Source organism: Trachemys scripta, chromosome 1 (assembly GCF_013100865.1).
Source record: "Trachemys scripta elegans isolate TJP31775 chromosome 1, CAS_Tse_1.0, whole genome shotgun sequence".
In the NCBI taxonomy this organism is placed as follows: domain Eukaryota; kingdom Metazoa; phylum Chordata; order Testudines; family Emydidae; genus Trachemys; species Trachemys scripta.
The window spans coordinates 104,831,432-104,857,535 of record NC_048298.1 but is presented as its reverse complement, the minus strand read 5'-3'; the positions used below and the strand labels follow the sequence as shown (position 1 = coordinate 104,857,535).

The 26,104-nt window shown below is 39.2% G+C and overlaps 1 protein-coding gene and 1 non-coding gene across 8 annotated transcripts in view; both read left to right on the top strand.

Annotated features, from left to right (window-relative positions):
• BICD1 (BICD cargo adaptor 1) overlaps window positions 1-26,104 on the top strand; it is a 295,717-nt gene that overhangs the window by 243,304 nt on the left and 26,309 nt on the right. For 3 of the 7 annotated variants that reach the window (XM_034780066.1, XM_034780072.1, XM_034780083.1), the window contains exons 7-8: window positions 11,407-11,724; window positions 12,666-12,856. In XM_034780066.1, coding sequence (XP_034635957.1) covers window positions 11,407-11,724; window positions 12,666-12,856 — 509 coding nt within the window. Of the gene's footprint in view, window positions 1-11,406; window positions 11,725-12,665; window positions 12,857-26,104 lie in introns of those variants that run through there. The other 4 variants (XM_034780090.1, XM_034780106.1, XM_034780097.1 and 1 more) reach the window with 3 other exon arrangements.
• On the top strand, window positions 22,817-22,886 carry LOC117871415. Its single transcript, XR_004644224.1, has one exon. It is a non-coding gene; the product is annotated as a small nucleolar RNA snoR109 (small nucleolar RNA).

Genomic DNA, 26,104 nt, shown 5'->3' with positions numbered 1-26,104 from the left:
ATCATATTTCATCATATAAAGAAAAGATTCTACCAATTCCAAAGGATTGGACACATTACCTCCCAGGTTATTGAATATTCCATATCTTACCCAAATATACCTTACAGCCAATTCTTTTTAAATAAACTAAAATTTATTAAAAAACAAGAGAGAGAGAGAGTATGGTTAAAAGATCAATATCGTTACAGTCATGAGTTCATTTCTTGAGGTTCAGATACATAGCAGAGACGGTAAGCTTTGTAGTTGCAAAGAGTTCCTTTAGATTTAGTTCATAGGTTATAGTCCAATATCATATTCAGTGCAGACCAGTCAGCACTGGGATCCCAATCTTGTGTCTTAAACGTCCCCTGCATTGAAGCATCAAGCAGATCTGAGATGAACAGGATCAGGACTGAAGGATCTTTTATACAATTTCATGTCTTCTTTGACAAGTTGGAGTTCCTCAGGGAACAAAAGGTAATTAGGATGACTTTGAAGGAGATCCACCACCAGTACTTTGCTATATGAATTAACATAAGGCAATCTGCTTGTTCCTCCACCATTCACAGATGATTTGCTATACATTTCAAAGAGAGATGAATACAGAGATATCCTGTGTTTACGATTAATTTAAATGCTAGGATGTTCTTTTGATCCCTGAATTATCAGAATACAGCATAGACAGGGACTGTTGATTACATTGTCCCACTACCCATTCATTTGTAAATACACAAAAACACAAACATTATCTCCCCACAGGTCTTTAAGGGTTGAATCTGAGTCATTTATTTTGCAGGATGTTTAACCCTTTCTGGCCATGTGTCACCCCCCACAACGTGAGACTGGTGTGGAAGGGAGAAATTAAAGCTTCTGGATACACCTTAAGGATCATGCAACGTTGACATGTGCTATGTTTACATTGAATTCTTAGTAAGGCCAAATTATTGAGGCATGCTTTGGCCCAATTTAGAAACTTAGTCCATACTTTGTGAAACACTTTAGTGATTCCAGGGTTTGGTCTTCGTGTTGACTTAACATAGCCATTAATGTTCTTCAGAGACCACTTACTCTGGCATTCAGCCATGAAGGCTGTGAGGTGTTGTACCTCAATTTCCTCTTCTGCACAGCAGTTTAAGTTTGTAATGGTTTTTCTGCTGCGTAAAGTTTTAGGAATGCGCATGGCATTAGCTGTGAAAACTTAATGTTATTAGGCTTTTTAATCCAGAGTGTATCCTTACTGAACCAAACAGCATAATTATAAGGGTGTCTATTATGTACCACTTTTGACATGTTCAAGGGCTTTTCCAAAAGACCATGCACATTGTACATTTTTACAGTTTTTGTTATCAGCAACAAGTTAGTTACAATTATTCGCAATAATATTAAGATCAGTTTTATCACCTGTGTACATTTACAATCATTTTTGTCATGCCAAGCCTTTTGTTTAGACAAATCCTGTGTTAGGTCAGCTTGTTCCGTGTTCCTTTTGAACCTTTGTAGCTTCTTCTTTACTTTAGGGTTTTCCTTAACATAAGATTTCACTTTAACCACTTCCTTGGTGTTTTGGTATTTTAGGGTTAACCTGTACTTCCATTACCATAATAACCTTTTTCCCTTTCTCCCTGTTTTAGAGGGTCAAAATCTGAGCTCTTTTGCTTAACAGAATCCATTGGCTGGCTGGGTGTGTCCTCTTTGCTAATGACTATGGGCCAGTCTGTCTCCCCCCAGTCAAGTCACGTAATTTGCATCAACACAGACACTAGCCTGTTTACCAGTTTTCAGATCCTCAACCTTTACCAATTCCAAGGCTGGATTCTGTCTTAAAGAGATACCATCTATTTTCACTAGCATGTTAGATTTAAAGTTCTTTTGTCCTTCCCCTACCAACCTCTGCTTCCACATGGAATCAGAGGTCAACTCCACTAAGAGACTACAAGACATATCCAAAATATCTAGAGATGAGAGTTTCCCTGCCATCCCCTGTATTCTCGATAGATTAACTGCACAGCTGTTCTCCTGCTCTGCAGATTCAACTATCCAGTTTTTCCTCTGAACCTGAGATATAGACTGTTTACTCAAAGAATTAACATGAAGACATTCCTGTTCCAACAACATTGTCTCCCCAACAAGCTGGTTAAGCTTGTAGGGCTGTTTAAACTCCCTAACAATTTTTAATTTACCTGAAATCTTCTCAAAGCTATCCACACTGGATTTTTTCAAAAGCAAGGCCAGTGGATCCATACACATTTGAAAGACTTTGACCATTGGGCACCAACACACTTTCCTCAGAAGAGAGACTGTTTACTATCAACAATGGCCCATTAAGAGTCATGGGAAACAATCCCTTTTCACAGACTTGAAAGACTTTACCAAGAAATTCCTTTTCTTCTGCAATATCATGTACTGCAACAGATTCTTTTTGAGCTTTATTTATGTCCAGAACCGACTTTGGCACAACAGACAAAACACCAAACTCCTTCTGAAAAAAGAACAGGAGTACTTGTGGCACCTTAGAGACTAACAAATTTATTAGAGCATAAGCTTTCGTGGACTACAGCCCACTTCTTCGGATGCATATAGAATGGAACATATATTGAGGAGATATATATACACACATACAGAGAGCATAAACAGGTGGGAGTTGTCTTACCAACTCTGAGAGGCCAATTAATTAAGAGAAAAAAAACTTTTGAAGTGATAATCAAGCTAGCCCAGTACAGACAGGTTGATAAGAAGTGTGAGAATACTTACAAGGGGAGATAGAATCAATGTTTGTAATGGCTCAGCCATTCCCAGTCCTTATTCAATCCTTTGTTGATTGTGTCTAGTTTGCATATCAATTCTAGCTCAGCAGTCTCTCCTTGGAGTCTGTTTTTGAAGTTTTTCTGTTGTAAGATAGCCACCCGCAGGTCTGTCACTGAATGACCAGACAGGTTAAAGTGTTCTCCCACTGGGTTTTGAGTATTATGATTCCTGATGTCAGATTTGTGTCCATTAATTCTTTTGCGTAGAGACTGTCCGGTTTGGCCAATGTACATGGCAGAGGGGCATTGCTGGCACATGATGGCATATATCACATTGGTAGATGTGCAGGTGAACGAGCCCCTGATGGTATGGCTGATGTGATTAGGTCCTATGATGATGTCACTTGAATAGATATGTGGACAAAGTTGGCACCGGGGTTTATTACAAGGATAGGTTCCTGGGTTAGTGGTTTTGTTCAGTGATGTTCAACCTGTCCTCGCTTACAGACAACCCCCCAACCTAAAGCAAATACTCACCAGCAACCACACATCACTGAATAATTGAATAAGGACTGGGAATGGCTGAGCCATTACAAACATTGAATCTATCTCCCCATGTAAGTATTCTCACACTTCTTATCAACCTGTCTGTACTGGGCTAGCTTGATTATCACTTCAAAAGTTTTTTTTCTCTTACTTAATTGGCCTCTCAGAGTTGGTAAGACAACTCCCACCTGTTCATGCTCTCTGTATGTGTGTATATATATCTCCTCAATATATGTTCCATTCTATATGCATCCGAAGAAGTGGGCTGTAGCCCACGAAAGCTTATGCTCTAATAAATTTGTTAGTCTCTAAGGTGCCACAAGTACTCCTGTTCTTTTTGCGGATACAAACTAACACGGCTTCTACTCTGAAACCTGTCAAACTCCTTCTGAGTTTCACTTACATCCAGAATCATCTCTGGCCCATCAGGAGGACTTTTACACAACCCCCTTTCAGGTAAACTGCTAGACTTCATAGTCAAAAGATTAGAAGCATTCTCTTCCTTGTTACAAGTTTCCACACTGTCAGCGGGTAACAGTCAAATCACCTTCATGCTTTCCTTGTGCCCTGGCTATGATATCAACCTGATCAGACATGGTTGCCATATCTTTACCCAGCAACACACTAGGAACAGGCAATATAGAAGCACCAGAATCATTTGGTCTCTGGGAGCTATTTGTGACATTAACTGGATGCAACCTAGTTACAATGTCATTATCCCTAGCAGATACAAATTTAGGACCACTTCCTTCCTGGGCTTTAGTTGTATCCAGAATCAACTTTGGGTCAACTGATAAATTTTCAACCATCAGAGGCTGACAGGCTTCTTCTGTCTGTTTTACAGACAGAGAACTAGAGAGACACCGTTTCTCGGCAGGCATGCTGCTATTCAAAACAGACAAACAACTGGAGATATCTTTTTCTTTGTCCCAGTATCCATGGCTGATTTCAGACATACCTGGAAAGTGGGGCAGCTTCCTTAACAGGCAAGTTGCCACCCCCAACACATAAACTGCTATTCTCCACATTATACTGAGCTACTTTAAGCAAATCATTTTCACATTGGTAGGCACACTTTCACAAGCTTTACTAGCCAACAGTCCATCACTCACCAAGACTGTACCCTTTCCTTCCTCAATTAGGGCTTTAACCTGATCACCAACTTTAATTTGCTCTAGAGAAACATTTCCCTGAGCCTTATCTAATGCCAGATTCACTTCTGGGATATTAGACAGACATTTAGAAACTTTATTCACAGACAAACTGCTTTTTACACAGACAAACATCTGTTTTCCACCTTCCCGAGGTTAGAAACACCCTCTTCCTGGTCATAGCAAATTTGGTTAAACACAGACAACTGCCTAAAGTCAGATAACATACCAACATTGTTATAAACTGGACTTTCAGAATGATACAGTTTTTGCTGTTCTTCCATTGCTTTTTTGATTTGGAGCTTAAGTCTGACAACCCTCTCCTCAGCAGCCAGCCGTTCCATGTGACTTGCATGGGCTTCTTTCTTTCTTTCTTTGAGCAGCTTCTTTTTCCAACTGGGCCAAAGCTTGCTTCTTTTGCATTTGAATTTTTGCCAGTCTTTGTTCAAACTGCTGCTGGTTTCTCACTGCAAGCATTTTCACTGGGTCTGCTTCCGGATCCCTTGTCATTAGCAGATTTTTCAGTTTTTGCTCCGGGCCATTTTCTTAAAAGACAACCACCTCTGTGAGCACGATTCTTTAAGGCTTTTTCTGTCAAGATCTTTATAGGATCGTGGGTCACTCACTGTAACTGATTTTTAACCCTTAAACTCTCCAATATCAAAATTAATTTTGACAAGCGTGTGGTTCTGATCCAAAAACCCAATTAACCTGTGGTAATGTGTAGCCTAGCATGACTATACCACTGTGACTAGGGTCCCAGTGGGGGCCAGATGAGGTCACTCAATTAGGGTGAACTGCAAAGAATGGGACAGACAAACCCCAAAGCTGGTGGATAATTCAATACTTAGATTTACCAAGCCAGCATAAAACAGCTTCTTCATTACCTCGCTGGTTATTCAGAAGTCAATAACACAGTTCCCTTAAAGTACCCAGCCTCAGGCCTCCATCCAGGTACCCAAGTCAAATATGATGATGATTTCTGAATCATATTTCATCATATAAAAAAAAGATTCTACCAATCCCAAAGGATCGGACACATTACCTCTCAGGTTATTGAATATTCCAGATCTTACCCAAATACACGCATAGTTAGCTATACGAATTAACATAAGGCAATTTGCTTGTTCCTCCACCATTGGTTTGCTATACATTTCAAAGAGAGATGTATACAGAGAGATCCCATGTTAACAATTAATTTAAATGCCAGGATGTTCTTTTGATCTCTGAATTATCAGAATACAGCATAGACAGGAACTGTTGATTACATTGTCCACCCCTACACATATATATGTAAAAACAATGAGGAGTCCTTGTGGCACCTTAGAGACTAACACATTTATTTGGGCATAAGCTTTCATGGGCTAGAAGTGGGTTCTACGAAAGCTTATGCCCAAATAAATGTGTTAGTCTCTAAGGTGCCACAAGGACTCCTGGTGTTTTTGTTGATACAGACTAACACGACTAACATTCTGAAAAATATATATGTAAATACACAAAAACACAAACATTATCTCCCCATATGTCTTTAAGGGTTGAATCTGAGTCATTTATATCTGAGTCATGGCCCTTTCTGGCCATGTGTCACACCATGGAAGGACATTGTTGGGGCCACTGTAATCAAGGGATCACTTATCAAGATCAAAATTTGTTAGTCTCTAAGGTGCCACAAGTACTCCTGTTCTTCTTTTTGCGGATACAGACTAACACGGCTGTTACTCTGAAACTTATCAAGATCAAATGCCTTTTATTGGCATATAGAGTTTTCCTATCTGAGCCTAATTGTATAGAGTAAAAACAATAAAATATGGATGACACTATTGCAGACTGATCTATTTGGAATTAGGCTCCACATGTCTGTTAGAGTTAATCAGAACTATGAGTAACATCACATAGTGATGTGCATCAGTGTTTAAAAATTTCACTGCATGAATTATAGAAGACAGTGTTGGTTAAAGGTAGTGGCACTGAAGTATTCAAAAGGGGTTGTGTAGTATTTTGTGGGCACAGACAGTCATTAAAAGTCAGTGTGTTTTTAAAATTTCACTGCAGATCATATGTATCAGTGCATTTTTTTTTGTTCTGCTCTGCTGAAAATGTCCCCTCTCTTCTCCCTCCCCCAAAAATCTAAGGAATTTTATATTTAAGTCGCTCTTTCCAAATGCTCAAATGATACAGCAAGTCATTGTCCCCTGTTTCGAAGCACTGTATGTCTAAATAAAAATTGCTACTCCAAACAATGTACTGTAGGCATCCATTCAAGAAAAAAAAAATTTGTCTGAAAAAATGGGAGAATGTGAGATTTTTCTAATCGTGACTCTGTTGTAGCATAACCTTGAGCATGAAAATTCAGTTGTGTAATCTGCTGTTCAAGAAAAGTAGAGTGGTCCCTATGGCAACCCCGCATCACATGATCTTTGTTTCTGAGTCCATACTGCAGGAAAGGCATTTCTTGAAATAAGAGTTATATTATAAATATAGATATTAAAATGATTTCTTCTGTCTTATAGTATTTGCCAGGAGAGTATTTTTTCCTTTATGAAGTACACTTTTCTGTTTTGTAGGGAAACTTTTGTTTATTTGTTCTGGTACTCTGCTGTACAAAATCAGATATACCATCTTTGTGGTGATGCAGCATTTTAAATTCATGTCTTCAAGGGGGAAACAGCAGTCCTGTTCCTCACATGGATGCTAAAGGGGCAGATCCCCCATCTGCTCCCCCTCTCCTGCCAGGAGCACATGCTCCCCACAACTCTAGATCTGCACCCACCCACCCACCCACAGGGGAAGATTTGATAAAAATCCATTTCCTGTTCAAAGGAGGATCCTTTTCCCTAAGACAGTTGTTATTTTGACCTTTGCATGGATTTTCGCAAAAAGTAGAGAGTCAGTTAAGGCCGGATGGGTCACGTTAGCTGAGTGGGGAAATATTATGTGGTGGTGGGGAACAGGCTCGATCTCTTAACTGGTCATCTCCAAACATTCTAATGTTTGGGTTTTTTAAAGGTGAAGAAGTTTTTTAAATGTAATTATGTTTTGGGGCACTAGCTGGACTCCATTAAAAGATTATTTCAGCCATAATTCTTTTATAATGGCATTTTTTGTTTGTGAATATTAATAGGGTATTCATGCTGAAGTTTATTCAACAGGGGAAGTGATCTGCTGGGGCCATGGACATAGATGGAACACTGCTGGCAGAGTAGAATTTGAATTCCTATTTATTGCCTGGACAAGCAGCAGCTGATCTAATCCACTGCCAACTGCTGCTGCCCACCTGAGCCCCAGATCTGATCCCTAACCCACCCACTCAATCTGCTGCTCCTTCCTGTATCCCTAGACCTGGTACGAGATGCCTGCCCTCTCTACTCCTTCTGAGTGAGTGGCAGAGGGTCTGAGCATCATTCCTGTGAAACAGTGTGACAGACAGAGGAACACACATGGAGAGAGCATAGTAATAGACTGAAGCCTTTTAAAAAACAATCTTAATTTCCACATGCCACAGCAGACGATATGGTGGGAGTGGGTCAGAAAAAGCGGTCTAGTGCTGAAGGAAGGGAGAAGGGGTCTTGGCTCCCAGCCCACCTTCTTGCTGGCCATCACAGCTGAGCCTGTGTTGGGAGTGGGTGTTGGTGATGGTAACTGACTGGTGGTATGGGCCAGTATCAGCTTACTTCCATTCCAGAAGAAAATTGTGACTCCGAGGATGGAGCACAAGTCCCACTGAAAGTCAGTAGAATTTGTGCTTCTAAATCACTGAAGTGTATTTAAAACTCCCATTCTGAGCCACAATGCCTCTTGGAGCCCCGCTTACCCACCACCCATGTCATTTTAGCGCTTAACTTTTTTCCACCACAATATCTTGCGAGGCTTAATTAATGTGTGTAAAGTGTTTGGAGACTTTGGGTGAAAGGCCCTATAGATATGCATATTATTATTATTTCTTTAATCAGAAATGTCTATCTTTTTATCCCATGATTGCATGTTGTATGGAATATTTAACAGAGGGAAAGTACCATGGCTACAACAGGTAGTTGCCTCCTGTAAAAGGGAATAGTTTCTACCACTGTGGACTTCAAGGAGACGTGTAGCACTTTGGTGATTAAGCAGCCTCAAAAGCCAATCATAGCCTTTGACTTGACTGTTTTGTGGATGTGCTTAACCTTTTAGAACACTGGTTGTCAACAAACCATAGAAATAATGGGCCGTACATTTCTGAGAGATTATAGCATACTTTGGGTAGTGGTGTAGATCAAGTGACTTTAATTGCCCTGCAATGAATTGTCAAGAATGTCTTATTGCTGTTATGAAAATAAGTTTATGATGTATAGAAAATTAAGGATAACAGTCAGAAAACTGCTTTTATTAGGTCATCGGTGACATGCATGTGAGGTCACAACCAGTAAAAAAAACTTCTAGTATGTCCAAACTTGTATAGCCAAATTATGATGAATTCCTATACAGCAGTGAGAAGTGTGTTTGTCTAAAATGGTTTTAATAATATACATCTTCATTAAGCCTTATGTTTAAATAATAACTGCGCAGTTACACTGTTTTACAAGGCAGTTGTGCAGTTGCAGAGCGTGTACTCTCTGAGGTCTAAGGCCAACTAATTTTATCCCAACAAGGAAACTGCATCATTGGCATATGAAAGCAAAGCAAACAGTTCTGTTGCTAGTGTTATCCTGCAAGTGTTTGTGTTGTTGAATCTAGTAGTTACATTTTTTTTGTAAATTTCCCATTGGGGATGTAGTTAGAAGTCAAAGTTTCTTTATCTCTTCTTGGGTAAACTGAAGAGGAGAACTGGAGAAGGGAGATACAAGATCTGTCGGATCCCAGTGAGTAAGAATTTAAATCTGAGATATCGTGGGTATTACAGCCATTTGTATTTCAAATTGATCTAATTTCCAGGATGCTGACATCATTCTAGTGGCCCTGTCAAACAGATTTATTAAAACACACATAAACATCAAACTGCTTCTATCAGCGAGAGGTGTCAGAGATGACTGTAAGCCAGCCAACATTGCGGCAGTATGTGTTTTCCACATAGCTTGAACAATCAAATGCAGTCCTGCTTGTTAAAGCTCTGTAGAAAGCAGATATTACTGAAACTATGTCTGGCTTACAGTGATTTTGTTTGCAATTAAAATTGCTAAAATCACTTGAAAGAAGAGCACTATGTCTATATAGATTGAGTAAGAATTTTCCAAACACTGTGTTCCTGCTTTCTAACTGAAGGATAAAAGTCATAGACTTAAATGGTTTCATCATTCAGTTAGCGAGAATTCAGAGGTTTATTGTGAGTCAGACATTTTGAGAGAGAAAATAAAATGGTGGATTGGATGTTTATTTCCTGTTGATAGTGCTATTAGGGCTAAATTCGTCTCTGTTACACAGTTGTAAATCCATAGTAACTCCATACACTTCAGCAGAGTTACTGTGGGGTGACACTTAAATAGGATTTTGCCCTTAGTACAGAAATGGTAGGATTTTGTTATTTAAATACATCTTTTTTTTATTTTGTGGTGAATTCAAACAATTTTTGTAATGAAATTTCTTACATAGTGGGTGCGTATTTTAGTATTTTTAAAAAAGCATGTAGGAAGAATTTGATGCTGCTGAGAATGAATGATACTATCCCATTCTAGTTATCCATAGAGCAGTTTGACTACCAGGACAATTGGACTGCATCTAGTAAGAGTTCTGACTGGAAAAGAGGCTCTTCATTTAATAGAATTAAAGCTGTTTTACTCCAGCAACTGACTAATGCCATGACATAATGTCTTGGCCCACTGTTAGCTTTAGAAATCCCTGTTTAAAGCCATATCAAGTCAGACTCATTTTTCATTTTCAAAGCATTTTATAAACATTAACTATATCACCTGGGCAATATAGTCATACCTCAAAACCTGCCAAAGACCAAATATGAGCTGCAACATGGGTCAAAGTCCCAGAATGAGTGAGACAAGGAGAACTGTGGTGTAGAAACTCAAACTATTGAGTGATTGATTTCTTTGACATTTCTGTACAAAATGAGTTTCAGCATTCAACCATTCTGATGTAAATAATATACAATTAGAATAGTGAGAGTATGTCAGGTTGTTGTAAGACTAAAACGTAGATGTAAAATAAGTGAGGGATAGATAAGGGGTATGATCAGATGTGAATTATTGTTTAGCTCCAACACACTGAAGTGTTGGGAGAAGTAGGAGAATGGTAATGGGAAACAAAGCTTTTGTTTACAGTTCACCATTTCAAATTCTGCTAAGAGTGAGCTAGAGTGTCTGAAAGTTACCACCTGACAGCTTTTGTGTAAAATGAGCAACTGTCCACATCACAAAACCCTGCTCTCTACAATTTGCCTCACTGGCCCTTATTGGAAGTCTGGTCAAGGACTGAATAGGCCTAAACACTGAACAACCTCCTGATCCCTAAAAATGGCATATACCTTTTGAACAATTAGTACTGGCTAATAATTGATAGCATCTCATCACACAATCTATGCAATATTGGGTACTGAATGAAGATATTCCTGCTCTTGTCATATTGTTTTGTGTAATACTTTGCTTTAGGTAGAATTTTTTATTTATGACCCCCTTCATGTTATGTAAATTATCAGTTTAATTTGCCCACATAACAATTGTGCTCAAAATTCGGGGTGGTCCTAAACCTAGAGCTAAACTCATGAGCTGAATCTGAAATCTGAAAAGTTTTCATGGGCCGCATCAGTACTCTGGATCCAAATTCTCCTGTTGAACTTGAGAGTCTGAAATCCAGATCTGAATCCAAATTTTCTCAGAGTAGTGCAGGAGAGGGGGGCGGGGCAAGGTTGAGATTAGGCCTTTCCTAGAGATGAGTTTGAGCTGTGAACTTGATACAAATCTTGGTCTATGATTTAGATTTGGGGTGTTGGTTCAGGCCCATCTCTGCTTTGCTCTGTTTGGTTCTTAGAATACTTCACTAGGCTTCTATTCCATTTGTTTCTCCAGGTGTGATGAGTACGTCACACAGTTGGACGAGATGCAAAGGCAGTTGGCAGCTGCAGAGGATGAGAAGAAGACCTTAAACTCTCTATTGCGGATGGCTATCCAGCAAAAACTTGCCCTCACCCAGCGACTGGAGGATTTAGAGTTCGATCATGAGCAGTCCCGACGCAGCAAAGGCAAGCTTGGAAAGAGCAAGGACAGCCGCTCTAAAGTAAGTGAGGAAGCATCAGCCACCGTGCCAACCATAGACACTTTCCTCCTGCATAGTCAGGGCCCACAGCAACCAAACTTACTGGTCAGCAGTGGCACTCAGAGGAAAAGGTATGCATGCGGTGATCTTTATAGTACAGTGCAGTGGCCAGACTTTAGTTAAAGTCATTCACTGAATTGTAAACAGATTATTATTATTATTATTATTATTTATTTTGGTTGGGGAGAAGGGAGAGGGGTGGATAAAAATAGTGGCTGATCGAAACTCAAAGCCTGGCTAAGTGTGTTTCTGATTCCATCTACCCATAATGTTATCTCCTCCTTTTTACTATAGTTTTAGACTATATTCTGTCAGTGTTTCAGTCCACCTTGTATGTCCTTTTAAAATGAGTTAAGGTTTTGCACACAGCAAAATAACCTCCAGAAATTAAAAAAAAGCTATGCTCTGTGAGCATGTCAATGCTTTTTTTTCAAAACAAACCAACAGAATCTTTCTGATATGCTATAGTGCTTGCCTCTGTCTCCTCATGAATGGGAGAAGGATATGGATGTGTTCACTCGGATGAACTTTTCTGCATATTCAAAGGGAATGACTACTGTTTATAACCTAAAGCAGATGTTCTCGTTGTTCAAGCCGTGAATTCTCATGTTGTCTTCTGACTGTCATGCCAAAGCTGTGTAGTTGTGGAGATGTCAATGGTTCTTCCATTAGAGAAGTGTCCTGGATGTTCATTCCCTTTCCCGGTATTTTCTGGTCACAATGCAAAGGATAAGAAAATGTTCAGGGAGCCCACTAAATGCTGAATATAATGATCAGGGGGTGGGAAGGAGGGTGGAGAATAAATAAATAAACCTCATCTCCTCCTCAACTATGAAAAAGCATTTCCGACACAGGCAACATGCCATGTTGTGGAAACAATAGGAGGTGGCAACACTAGCTGGTTTTACCTGTTAAACAAATTAGCATGCTGTTGTCATTCATGAGGCATTTAAAGATAATTAAAGTAAAACTCTTTTGTTTCCATATGTATTTTTCTTGGATCTCCTGCAAGACTATTCTCACCTTCCCCTTGTGATCAGAGCCATCCCAGGACTTCAGGGACCTACCTACAGAATATATTAAGAGCCCCCCTTGATCCCACCTCCACAGAATCATTTCTTCTGAGGGGCCCCCCTTCCATGAGTGAACTCATCCATGAGTACCGTCTCAGCAAGGAAAAAAGGTTAACCGTGGCCATACCAGGTAAACATTTTTTCCTTGGGTGCATGTGGTGCAAAGTGATTAGTAGAATAGGGGACCCCAAAACTGCACACACAATGTAATTTGGGCACCTTCTGTCAACTTTAAAATCAAAATGTCCTCTCCTATGTAATCTGTTGCAGCTGCTGGCAGAATGTCAGCTCCCACATGTACAAAAACTGGTTCTAGATGGTGTGGGACAAGTTAATCCATTGTGTAAGTGGACACAACTCACATTGGCATCCACAGGAGTTGCACCCAGTTACACCAGGGCTGAATTTGGTCCAGTGCCTCTTTTGTTAGCCAGTGATGAAAATACAAACTGAAAGTGAGAGAGGAATTAGGAGTTCAAAAACACTCACTATAGCATATAGTGGCTGGAAATAGGCAAAGACCAACAGTAGTATCTGTGTCCTGCTTGTGCTTGGCTACTTAATGGAGTTTTTTAAAGGTAAAACTTAGAGAGAATTTTTTCACTTGACCAGAGCTCAGAGAGCCGTTATTAAGCTCCCAAAAGATTTATTTTATGTAAATTGATTCATGGGGTCCATCTTGCCAGGAAGCTTTCCTGGTTCCTAAGGTCATGTCATTGTACTCTTCGTGGTGGGCAAACTAATAATTGCTATTTTTTCCTCAGAAATCAGAAAGCAGTAAGGATGGTCTGTGACTGAGCAGTGCTTTTAGCCTATTAACATGCACACTTTTGATTGTCAATAGATATGTTTAACTGTTTGCTTTGAAGCTTGCCAAGCAGAAGAAGCCCAAACAGAAAATGTAAGAGGTAAAGACCAGACTGGTGGCATCCTCTGAAATAAATAAAATACCTGCTATAAGAAAACAGCATAATATATCAGAATACACTATATCTCCCTTAGTAAAAGCAATACCACAGCCGGCTTAAAGTAGTGTGATTCAAATGACACTGGCTCATATACCAGATGCAGAACTGTAGGAAGCCTGAACAAAGCAGACACCCATAAGATTCTACTGTCAAAAAATTGAATGGCTGACTGATGAAGGGAGCAGCTAAAAAATGACAGCCTTGCACAGCAAATCATATCTGTCTATCATCAGGAATTCCTTTCAAATATTCCCACTGCATTGCTCTAGGAGCACCTTATGGGGTTACTTAGAATAAACAATCAGTCCTTACCTGATAGAAGTGATTATTTCAATAGGAGCATATTGAAGCAGTTATGTCAATATTTCTCATAATTTGGAGGAAAGGGTAGTAAGACGAGATCATGTGTGTCTATAACTACCCTCTAGACAGGAATCTGTTAAACAAACACTGATGGTATCTGTTGTTTCTTCCTCCTCTTAGAATGGGGTCATGATCACTATTTCTGGGAGCCACTTACACACCCCTAAAGAAACTGATCTTGCATTATTTGCATACCCAGAACTCCCAATTTGAAATCAATGGGAGGTATGGGTGCACTCAAACATTGCAAAAGTAGATTTTTGTAAAGGAGTTTCTTTTGTTAATGTAGAATTTACAAGATTCATAGATTTTAAGGCCACAAGGGGCCATTACAATAATCTCATCTGACCTTCTGCATAGTAGAGGCCAAATAACTTGTTGGTACTTGAAAAGCAGAAGTGTTCCATCGATAATAAATGCTTTTAGTCAAACAGTGCACTGTAGGTGCACCAGCATATCCTCAAAGACTATTAGGTTCTTAAGACAGTGTTATATATTCATGTATTCCTTTTCCTTCTCAAGGTAAAATACCCCTAAAATGGTTTCATGGGTGTGGTTTATTGGCCTCTTATGCTTTCATACGGCCTACATCTCGAATAAACCTATTATAGTGGTTTGTTCAAATGAATGTTCTACTGAGCACGTAATCCTGATGAAGGCAGATAGTTTTTGCCTTCCTCATTTTACTTTACATTTCCTCATTTTACTTTATAATTGAGTATGTTGATCAAAGTTTTATATCAGCTTCAGGTTTAAAGATTACCCTGGGCCTATTTTAGAATAGGTATTGTGAATGACAGTGGGAAATTGACTAACATTGTTATTATTGAAGCAGGCTTAGTTGTATTTTCTTGTTCCCCAAAGCAAAAAGTATAAACATTACTTAATCCATTGTCCATTTTTACAGGAATTTTGTAAGCTCTTTGTGTCAGGAACTGGGTATTTCTCCATGCATTGTACTGAATCAGGCACAACATTTGGTGCTCAACAAATAGCAATACCTCTTCATCGTGTGGATTGTCAGATAACAATGGCATCCAAACCCAAACTACACAACAGGATGAAATACAAAGATTCTAGCAGCCATTTTCATTTAAATGAGAAATCACAAGTAGAATTAGCAATAGAATTCAAGAGTGATGACACAGAATTAAAACATCCACAGCCATCCCAAAGAAGTTGGCAACCTTTCTTCAGCAAACTTTTCCTGTGCTCTTCTTACCCAACTCCTATGACACAGTCCCAAGAAGACTCCATAACCCATTGCTCCCACTTCGACTCCCTTAGTGTTTTATACATTTCTTCTTTGAATCTCCACTTCAAAGAAATGAGCCTTCTGGTCCAGTAGGACTGTCTGGTGGTCACTTTGGTGCCCATCAAGTTCACTATTTTTTTTTAACAAGTGTCCTATTGACATGGTTTGTTCTCTTCATCTACAATTTAACCCCCCTATATTTAATCTTATAAATGAACATCCTTCTACTTATTATAGTGCTTACAGGTAGTGAACACCAAAGTGTGCCTCCCACTCTAACCCCTCCATAACCCCCCCCACACTTCCTCAAACATATAGCCCTTGGGCTGAAATTGTCCATACTCGGTCTGAGTTCTGAGATGGATTTTTCACTGAAGTTTGAGAAAAATTGGTCCAGGTATCTTCAAGTTATGCAAGAGTGGGAAAAAAATGGCTAAAGGTAGGAACTTCAAACTTGAATTGTTTTAATGTCCTCGGTGAGGAAAGAAAAATACTATTGGTTCAGTAATTTTTTTAAGTTATGGATATTTAAAATCAGCATTTCCTTCATACGACAATTTCACCCTATGACATTTAGACTTCTCTAGTCATTCTTTAATCTCCAGTGTGTTAGAATTAGAGATGTATTTGTTGAGGAAGACTAAGAACTAAACAGTGAACTTGGTGTGGAAAGATATCAGTTATGCCTTCCTATCTGTGATCAGCTCCCCATGCACCCGTTTTTACATTCCCATCTGTGTTGTTCATTTGTTCCTTGATGCTGCCCTTCTTTTAGATCTCCTGCTTGGCACATCCCCTGGCTATCTTTAGCCATGCCACATTCCTGGACACTGCTCCCTACTTTTAGGAAAGTGCTGGCGCTTCTAGCCTTTTGGCAGAGGAGAAGTTGGGTTGGTATCTGCAGTAAGGGGCTCCAGTAAAGAATGGCTGAGTTAAAGAATTCTCAGGAAAGAATTCTTGATTCCTTCTTGATCCCAGTTGACTCCAATGTGCAACTAAATCAGCACATATAGACCCTTCTGATTTCAGATTATTGTAGTATGATCTATCTGGGCTCCTTTATTGTGCTAATGGTTTCTAATCACAATTGCTGAAGAACACCTATCAGTTCACTTACAAAACGTCTTGTTTGACTTCCTTAGGGTAATATGTGTTTAGCTGTACTGTGATCTTGCTGCACACTACACTGGGATCTCAGTTTACGGATCGCATCTAGGATTGAGATTTATTCCCTATCCCCCTCTTACTTTATCAATAAGCTTTTTTATGCTGATAAAGATTACTTCTCCACTAGGCTGAGCCAACCAGGATGTGCACTGTGCAACTGCAGCCCTCTTTGTGGTGTGTGGTTGTTTTCCTATTTACATGAGAAAATGAAAGCAAAAAGGAAGCAAAAGGCCCTATAACATCATTTATTCCTTCTAAAGGAGTCTCGGTAATGAATTTGATGCTGAATTTGACAACTTCACAGCATGTAACATTGTATCACCAATGACCTTTTATTTTCAGTTGTATCTGAACTCCTTCCTCTCTAATTTTCATGCACAGACCCTGTAGATGTGATGAGACGGTCTTTAATATTTCACTACCCCAAATTTGATAGAGGCCATGTTTCTGTTGTCCTTTCTTGACTTTGTCAGTGAAGGGAAGGGGAAAAGGTCCAAGGTTGGTCCTCAGCTCTCTTTCTTTGTCACATCCATTATTTTGACATAAAAGTTCTTTGTTATTTGTAGCAATCTGAGCTTAAAATGATACATTTCGCTCCATTGAGATTCTTGGAGTTGGAGAGAAAAGCTTTAGATAATGGTTTCATAGGAGGCTTTTGAGCATGCTGTAGAAAAATGAATGCCTGCAGTTTATTCTCCATAAAACGTTTGACCCACCGTACAGTAGTTGGTACTAAACTTTTCTGTATTACTCTCTTTGATGTTCAATCTTACTGCTATTAAGAGGTCACCCACAATATTTTTTGGGACATACAGATCTCTGCCTTTCTTTTGCAGGCTACTGAATCAAACTATTGCAGGTTTTACATTTGTGCATTGTTATATTTATATTTACCAACAGTAGACTTTAAATATGTAAAAATACTGTACAGGATACATGTTGAAGTGTTTCAGATTTGTCAAGAGGAGAAATCACCCAGTTTTTTCTGATAGAAAAGTACCATTTAATGGATAATTATGTTTGTGCTCTAGAACTCGATCTAATCGGTTTGAAAAACAAACGCAAAAGAAACCCTGTAGAAGTGACATTTCTCTCTGAAATTCAGAGACCAGCTGAGGCCAGATCCCCAGCTTATGTAAATCAGTGTAGTTCCATTGGAGCTATCCTCATTTACACAAGCTGTTGATTTGGCGCTATAGGTTTTAGATTTCATTACCATTAATGACAAATTAATTTATGAATTACTATACAGTCTTTGCATAAAGAATAACGTAGTGACCTGGGAAGGGTTTTTGTTTAAATAAAAAACTGTTTGAAGGGTTTTAAATCACAAAGAGGTTGAATCCTCTAAGGTAGTGAGTGTCTCGAAGGGGCTCAGCATGTTCAAATCTCATTAGCATCAGGGGAGATGGACGGCACTAAGCATCTGTCAGCAGGTGCCTAGTACCTTGCTAGATCAGCTCACACGTGATGAAAAATTCACATGGCTTTTATTTTTTCATTTCCAGTTGTATGTTGTTGGTTTCGTTTTTTTAAAGAATTGTTTCCTGTACCAGTACTGCATAACTACCGAATATTTAATTGAATAATTTTCCGCAGAAGTATTTTATACAATTTTTATTCTGTTTTTATTTGAATTATATTTCACTTACCTCTTTGTTAGTAAGTATGTGCGTGCGTTTAATTATAATGAAAATGTTATATGTGTGTATCTAACACATGGGGCCAGATCCTTGGTTTCTGTTCCAGCCTCTTTGCACTGCTCAGGCTGCTAGAAAGTGGCAGCCAGTGGATTCCCTTGATATATGGGAACCCCTCACAGCACGTAAATCCATCTCTGCACTACCTAGTCCCTTCCCTTCTAAACCAGGGTCACCTGATGGTGGGGAAAGGTTACGAGGGTGTCTATAAGGGGTGGGGCCATAGTTCATCCCTTTGGCCAATCCTCAACCAGTAGAGTAATCCTTATGGGACAATTATCACTCCTGAGGGAATTCAGCACCAAAAAATAAAAAAGTAAAAATTCTGCACAATTCTGCATATTTTAAAATTCTGCAAATTTTATTTGTCAATAAGTAAATGTGAAGGCTCCAGCATAGCAGTGGGGAGCTCAGGCTGTTGGCTGCATGGATGTGGGAGATCACCCTGCAGCACCCTTAAGGACAGGAATTCAGCGGTGAGACTGCACCCAATCCTGACACAGCACAAGGGCTGGGACTGCCCCAGAAACACCCCAGGCCTTGCCCCTCCCTCTGCGCCAGGTACACCAGGTGTGAGCAGGCAGCTTCAGCCCAGCAGGATCCAAGTGTGTGGGGTAAGAGGGTTCTGTGTGGGAAAATCTGGGTGCAGGCGACTCAGTGTGGGATCTGGATGCACAGGGGCTTGTTGGGCGGTTCCGGGTACAGGGACAATGGGACTCTGCAGGGAGGTCCAGATGAAGGTGGTTTGGGCTCAGCATGGGGAGCCTGGGGTGGGGGATAGGGCTCATCGGGGGGGTCTGGATTTAGGAGGATGGGGCTTGGCATGTGGGGCTCTTCGGGGTGGTCCAAGTGCAGGATGGCTGGGACTCATCAGGGTGGGGGGTTGATGGGCCTGCTTAATGGGGGAGCCCCAGCTGCAACTGCTGTCGAGGGGATGCCGCATGACGAGTTCCCACTCCCCCCCCATTCCCCATCCCCTTCTCTTCCCCATCCCATCCCCCTTCCCCACTGCCCCCTTCCTCTATCCCCCTCCCCTCACTCCCACATCCACTTCCCCGCCCTATCCCACCCCCTTCCTTCCCCACTGCCTCTTCCTCTCACCACCCTGTCCCCATTTTCCCCGCCACCCTTGCCCTCACCCACTATGGGCACTCATTGTTGTACAGAAAACTGGCACCCTCCTCCAGCTGGGCAGCTCTGTGCCCACAGAAATGCAGGAGGCAGTGGCATGTGACCCCGCGTGCGTCTCCACACCTCGCCTCTGGTGTGTGGGGGGGATACCCCCTCAAACTATGCCCATGGGCATCCATCCCTGCAGCATGGCTTCCTTTTGCTTCCCCATCACTTTCTGCCGGGTGACATGTTTTCTGCACGCATGAAGTGGTGCAAAATTCCCCCAGGAGTAAATAATTATAGCTAGGGCTGTCAGATAATTAAAAGAATTAATCATGATTAATCGTGTGATTAAAAAATTAATCACAGATTTAATCGCACTGTTAAACAACAATAGAATACCATTTATGTAAATATTTTGGATGTTTTCTACATTTTCAAATATATTGATTTCAATTATAACACAGAATACAACGTGTACAGGGCTCACTTTATATTATTTTTTATTACAAATATTTGCACTGTAAAAATGATAAAAGAAATAGTATTTTTCTGTTCAGCTCATACAAGTATTGTAGTGAAACCTCTTTATTGTGAAAGTGCAACTTACAAATGTAGCATTATTTTTTTCCATAACTGCACTCAAAAACAAAACAATGTAAAACTTAAGAATCTACAAGTCCATTCAGTCCTACTTCTTGTTCAGCCAATCGCTAAGACAAACAAGTTTGTTTACATTTATATGAAATAACGCTGCCCGCTTCTTATTCACTATGCCACTTAAAAGTGAGAACAGGCGTTCCCATGGCACTCCTGTAGCCAGCATTGCAAGGTATTTACATGCTAGATATGCTAAACATTCATATGCCCCTTCATGCTTCGACCACCATTCCAGAGGACAAGCTTCCAAGTTGATGACAGGTTCTGCTTAATAATGATCCAAAGCAGTGTGGACTGATGCACATTCATTTTCATCAGTTGAGTCAGATGATATCTTTTTCTGGTGGTTTGGGTTCTGTAGTTTCCAAATCAGAGTGTTGCTCTTTCAGTAATTCTGACAGCATGGTCCAGACCTCGTCCCACTCAGATTTTGGAAGGCACTTCATATTCTTAAATCTTGGCTCGAGTGCTGTAGCCATCTTTAGAAATCTCATATTGATACCTTCTTTGCATTTTGTCAAATCTGCAATGAACATGTTCTTAAATCAAACAATATATTTTTTGAAACTGCCATAACAAGAAATATATGGCAGAATGTGGGTAAAACCACAGAGCAGGAGACATACAATTCTCCCCCAAGGAGTTCAGTCACATATTTAATTAACGCATTATTTTTTTCATGAGCATCATCAGCATGGAAGCATGTCCTCTGGAATGGTGGACAAAGCATGAAGGGGCATACAAATGTTTAGCATATCTGGCATGTAAATACCTTGCAACGCGGGCTACAAAAGTGTTTTGGTTTTGAGTGCAGTTATGTAACAAACAAAAAAATCTACATTTGTAAGTTGCACTTTAATGAAAAAGATATTGCATTATGGTATTTGCATGAGGTGAATTGAAAAATATTATTTCTTTTGTTTCTTTTTTACTGTGCAAATATTTGTAATAAAAATAATATTATGTGAGCACTGTACTCTTTGTATTCTGTGTTGTAATTTAAATCAATATATTTGAAAATGTAGAAAAACATCCAAAAATATTTATAATAAATGTAAATTGGTATTCTATCACTGCTTAACAGCATGATTAAAACAGCAATTAATCATAATTAATTTTTTTGTTTCAGAGTAGCAGCCGTGTTAGTCTGTATCCACAAAAAGAACAGGAGTACTTGTGGCACCTTAGAGACTAACAAATGTATTAGAGCAAGGTGCCACAAGTACTCCTGTTCTTTTTTTTTGTTTGGGTTAATTTGTTTTGAGTTAATCGCTTAAGTTAACTGCAATTATGTGACAGCCGTAATAGCCAGTGTAACTTACACCTTTGAAAGAGAAGAAATTTGTTTTTTTTAACTGTTTGGTTTCTATCTTCTTTTTTCTGATGCTATTAATCTTCAAGCTTTGGAGTGATACAGGTTATAACTTCTAATTTTAGCGGCTAATAAGCACTTCAGCTTTGCTTTGCAGTTAAGAACAAAATCTACAAAACTGTGCCTAACTTTATAAACTCCAGTACCATAAGTATCCCTTAAATTCCTAAACCTTGATTTGTTCTAACATCTCTTTCTTTTGGGACAGCAGGACTATTAGAAACCTATACAACTAGGAAAGCATAATTTTTAAAAAGAAAGTGATCCAAGACCATTGATGAAAGTTCTTAGCTCAGATACTAATTTTGCAGTTAGCCTGCTTTTCAAAAGTATGTCATCAGCCTATTCAACCAAGGTCTAATAATGCCTCACTTGTTTCCCAGAACGAGGTTGATTGTAGACTTGGACAGTTTTTAAAAAATCCTTTCTTCTCCTTGTCTTAAATTAAATATTTTGGGTCAATGGAATTCATTCAGAAAAGAGAAGTCATATGGACAGAAAATGACAATTCCTTCTATGCTAGTTACCTGTTGACTAAGCGTTTGATTCTGTAACAGGGCTTCTGGACTCAGAATTTTATTGTGTGTAAGATACAATTTTATGTATACATCGTGATAAATAATTAACTTTTTTGTTTAACTTATCCACAAATATAGAGATAAAAATTCAACAGTACAACGTAATCCTGCTTTTCAAAGGAATCTGTCAAAATTAATTCATTCAAAATTTTAACATACCTTAAAAATACTGGGCTAGATTCACCAGTAGGCTCTGGTTGCTTTCTACGAGGATGAAAAGCAGCCATAAACTTGGCTGAACCAGCCAGATCAGATCAATTTGTGGCTGCTCTATGTAATTGAAGCAACATGAAGCAGCTGGAGCATGCTGATCCAGCATTTTAAAAATATTGTCCTAACTCTGGAAATCCTCCAAATTCACAAAACTGAGGTCAACTACAAATTACTCTCCTGGGTGCGTCATGGGCAAGAGGGTCTTGGAATGAGTTTCTCTGTGATCCCCTGAATATGCATAAAATATATTTGTATGCGCAGTGAATGCGTTCATGCTTATGGTCTGAATTCCTATACACAAGTTGCCTAATCTATTTTTATACGCAGACAGGATATTGACATTTGCAGGATTCCTGCAACATTAGTTTAATGTGTCTAACACTGTTTATGGAAATTATTTTAATCAGTTTTTTCAGTGTCATGAACTGTAACTAAACCAGGTGCTACATACAAAAAGGATAATTTAGACATCTTTAATTTAATGTTATTACCTGTGTCCACTTTTTGTTCTGTGTTTCTCTGTTTTCTATTATTTTTGTAACGAACCATTTGTGTGTGTAAAAAGAACAGGAGTACTTGTGGCACCTTAGAGACTAACACATTTATTTGAGCATAAGCTTTCGTGGGCTACAGCCCACTTCTTCAGATGCATAGAATGGAACATATAGTAAGGAGATATATACATAGAGAATATGAAAAGGTGGAAGTAGCCATATCAACTCTAAGAGGCTAATTAATTGATGAGTTCATCTTAATTAGCCTCTTAGAGTTTATATGGCTACTTCCACCTTTTCATGTTCTGTATGTACATATATCTCCTTACTATATGTTCCATTCTATGTATCTGAAGAAGTGGGTTTTAGCCCACGAAAGCTTATGCTCAAATAAATTGGTTAGTCTCTAAGGTGCCACAAGTACTCCTGTTCTTTCTGCGGATACAGACTAACACGGCTACCCTTCTGAAACCTGTCATTTGTGTGTGTGTAATTTGTTTTCATTGTTTAATGTGTGGGGTTAGAGCACACATATAGAAATATCTATATATCTTTGCTATTAGGGTCTACATGTTCTACATCTGATATGCTCACTTAACTAAGCTTAATGAGCATTATGCATTTACATCACTCCTACTGTGGTACATTGTCCTTGTGAAAGCTACTACAAAACTGAAGAGACGTATCATTGCCAAGGACTTTAGCTGGCTGTAACTGATCAAGAAATCAGCTGGCTAAATGTACTTTTACCTCTTGGTGCCACTGTGAAAAGGACCACTTTGCTTTATGCTTTTTCTCTGTTATGTTTAGCTTCCTAATTACCACAGACAAGACCGATGGCATACATTTCATGCTGATCAATATTATTTAACTATTATGATGACATGAATTTACTGCTGTGCCACTGGTTGTATTTGCTTTTCTTTGTATTTTCTCATTACATTTTTAAAGTGGGTTTAAAAAAACCCCTCCTTATGAAGATATGTTGCCAGCTACAAAACAAAATTAAATAAAGAAATAAAGGATTGCAGTGAAGTCCATGTCTTAAGGCTGAATATTATCAAGAGGTTATTGACTTTTTTCCATGTGTATAAAAATTGTTACCTGGTTATTAGATTGAATTTGTCTCATTTAAATAACAAATTTTAGCAACTTCTGTTGGGAGTTCTTGATTAGAATCCATTAGACTTTAGGCTGTTTCCAACCAAGTATATAGGCAGGTAACACATCACACTTTTAAAAAATGTATTACCAGTACTCTGTTACTTTCCATAAAAAGATTGTGTTCCTGAAGCTACCACCCTCAACAATCACTGACATTTCTTCAAAATTCCTTTAACAAATAGTCTGTCTTTATGTTCTGTGAAAAGGTTTAATGTGGTTTCATGAGTTACTGATTTTGATCACCAACAATACCTGAATATTAATTATTGTGCTAGTCATCTGAAAATGTAAGATGGTACAGAAGTGAGTCTCTGCTTGTTTAAGTTAGTGAAGTAGGGACTTTTTTATCTCTGTTGCAGAGCTATTCCTTGGGAGGTCGTCATCTAATCTCACCAGTAACTTCTGTCATCAAAATGAACATATTCATTAGTGTAGATGTATTGCTGTTTTGGGCTGTGACGGTTGCCAACTGTGCTTTTAGAGCCTGTTCCAAAGCCTACCAAAATCCCATTCACCTTGACTTCAGCAGGCTTGGATCAGACCTTACTTGTACCCTGACATGGTACAAATTGTACCACAGCCTTGGCCATGTTTGCAGGCCAGAATGACCTTTGAAATGTATCCACCAGTCTTAAACTGAAAATTGATAACCTAGACAACAGTATCACAAGTGATATGTTTATAAGCCTTTTCCTTTTTGCTTTTGAAGCCTCTAAATGATACACCACATTTTTAATATAAGTGTGTACACTGTAGATACTTGGATCTATAGAAATGCTATTTCTGTGAAATGTATAACATCCTTAACATAATAGCTTTTTAAGCTTCTGTCCATTCCCATTTCTGCTAATTTACTAACCCCTATTTAGATTTTCATTAGATTTAGTGAGGAATGATTTAAAAAATATCCCACAAATTATATTCATTATAAAAATGCAAAAGCATGACATACAATAAAAAAGTGTCAAATGGTCAAGAAATGTCTTAATATTTTGTTTTTTGTATTTGGAAAAAAATGCACGTTACAATGTTACAATAAGCCATTGTAACATAGAAATGCATGTTACAATAAGCCACAATGAGGCAAAGCTGAAGGTTAAAGTTGACATACAGCTTTGCTTGCATTACTTTGATCTGATTGTCATTCACGTGACCAATGGAGTCCATGGAAAGATCAGGGGGAGACTTTAATTGGGGCTGGCAGGTAATCCAGGTGTCAGAAGAAAGTACTGAATAAAACTAACTAAAAAATTATGAAAAATCAGCTGTCTGGTCTCCTGCTATGGGACAGCATGTTAAAAGGTGGGGAGAGAAGACCGAGAGAGGTATAGAGAATTGAGAAGTGGAACAGACTGGGGGTGGACCAGCACGGCTTTTTAAAAAAGATTATTTTGAATGATGCTTTCAGATAGGTGAAAATGTTTCTACAGTGTTGGGCAATGGGTATAAGATTTTGATAAAATACAGATATAAAAAAGCATATAAGAACATACAACTGGTAGGGACCAACTGGGTTATTGAGTCCAGTCCCCTGCTATCACAGGCAACCCAAGGCAGGAAATATAATTAAAGAATTTAAATTTTCCACTGTTAAAAGAAAAATAGCAAGAGGCCAGTGCAGATAAGACAGCATCAGCATCTCCAGCACTAGCATATCTCTTTGCCTTCCTTTGATATTATGATCATTCTCAGGGTTAGATTTTTCAGCTGATATAAAATCATCTGGCCCTTAAGCTTGTGTAGCTGGGATAGGTTTGGCTCCCAACTTCTGGTTTACTTAATCTTTGTTTCCCCCTGAGCCTTTCTTTACTAAATGAGAGGCCTGCACCTTCTCATCTTCATTCCTAAATCTTGGGTGAAAATTGGGTCCTTCTGTGCCACTTCTGCTGCCTCCCCTCGGACTTTTCCTATTGCTTAAATTTCTGTTCCCTGCATAAAGAACTCTAATGCAACCTGTCCCTCTCTTTGAACATTACCTGTACATTAAGTTTCAAAACCTGCCACAGCCTACACTGAGAAAGGGAGCAGTGACTGCTCAGTGAGTCATCTGCTAAAGGAATCTAGCTTCCTGGAGCAGGATTCAAAGCAGTGGGGCACATTTCATTTCTGCTGAAAGCAGGGGCACTAAGAACATAAGAACAGCCTTATTGGGTCAGACCAAAGGACCATCTAGCCCAGTATCCTGTCTTCCGACAGTGACCAATGTCAGGTACTTCAGAGGGAATGAACAGAACAGGTAATCATCAAGTGAAACTAATAGGCAGCAGGTTTAAAACAAGCAAAAGGAAATATTTCTTCACACAACACACAGTCAACCTGTGGAACTCCTTG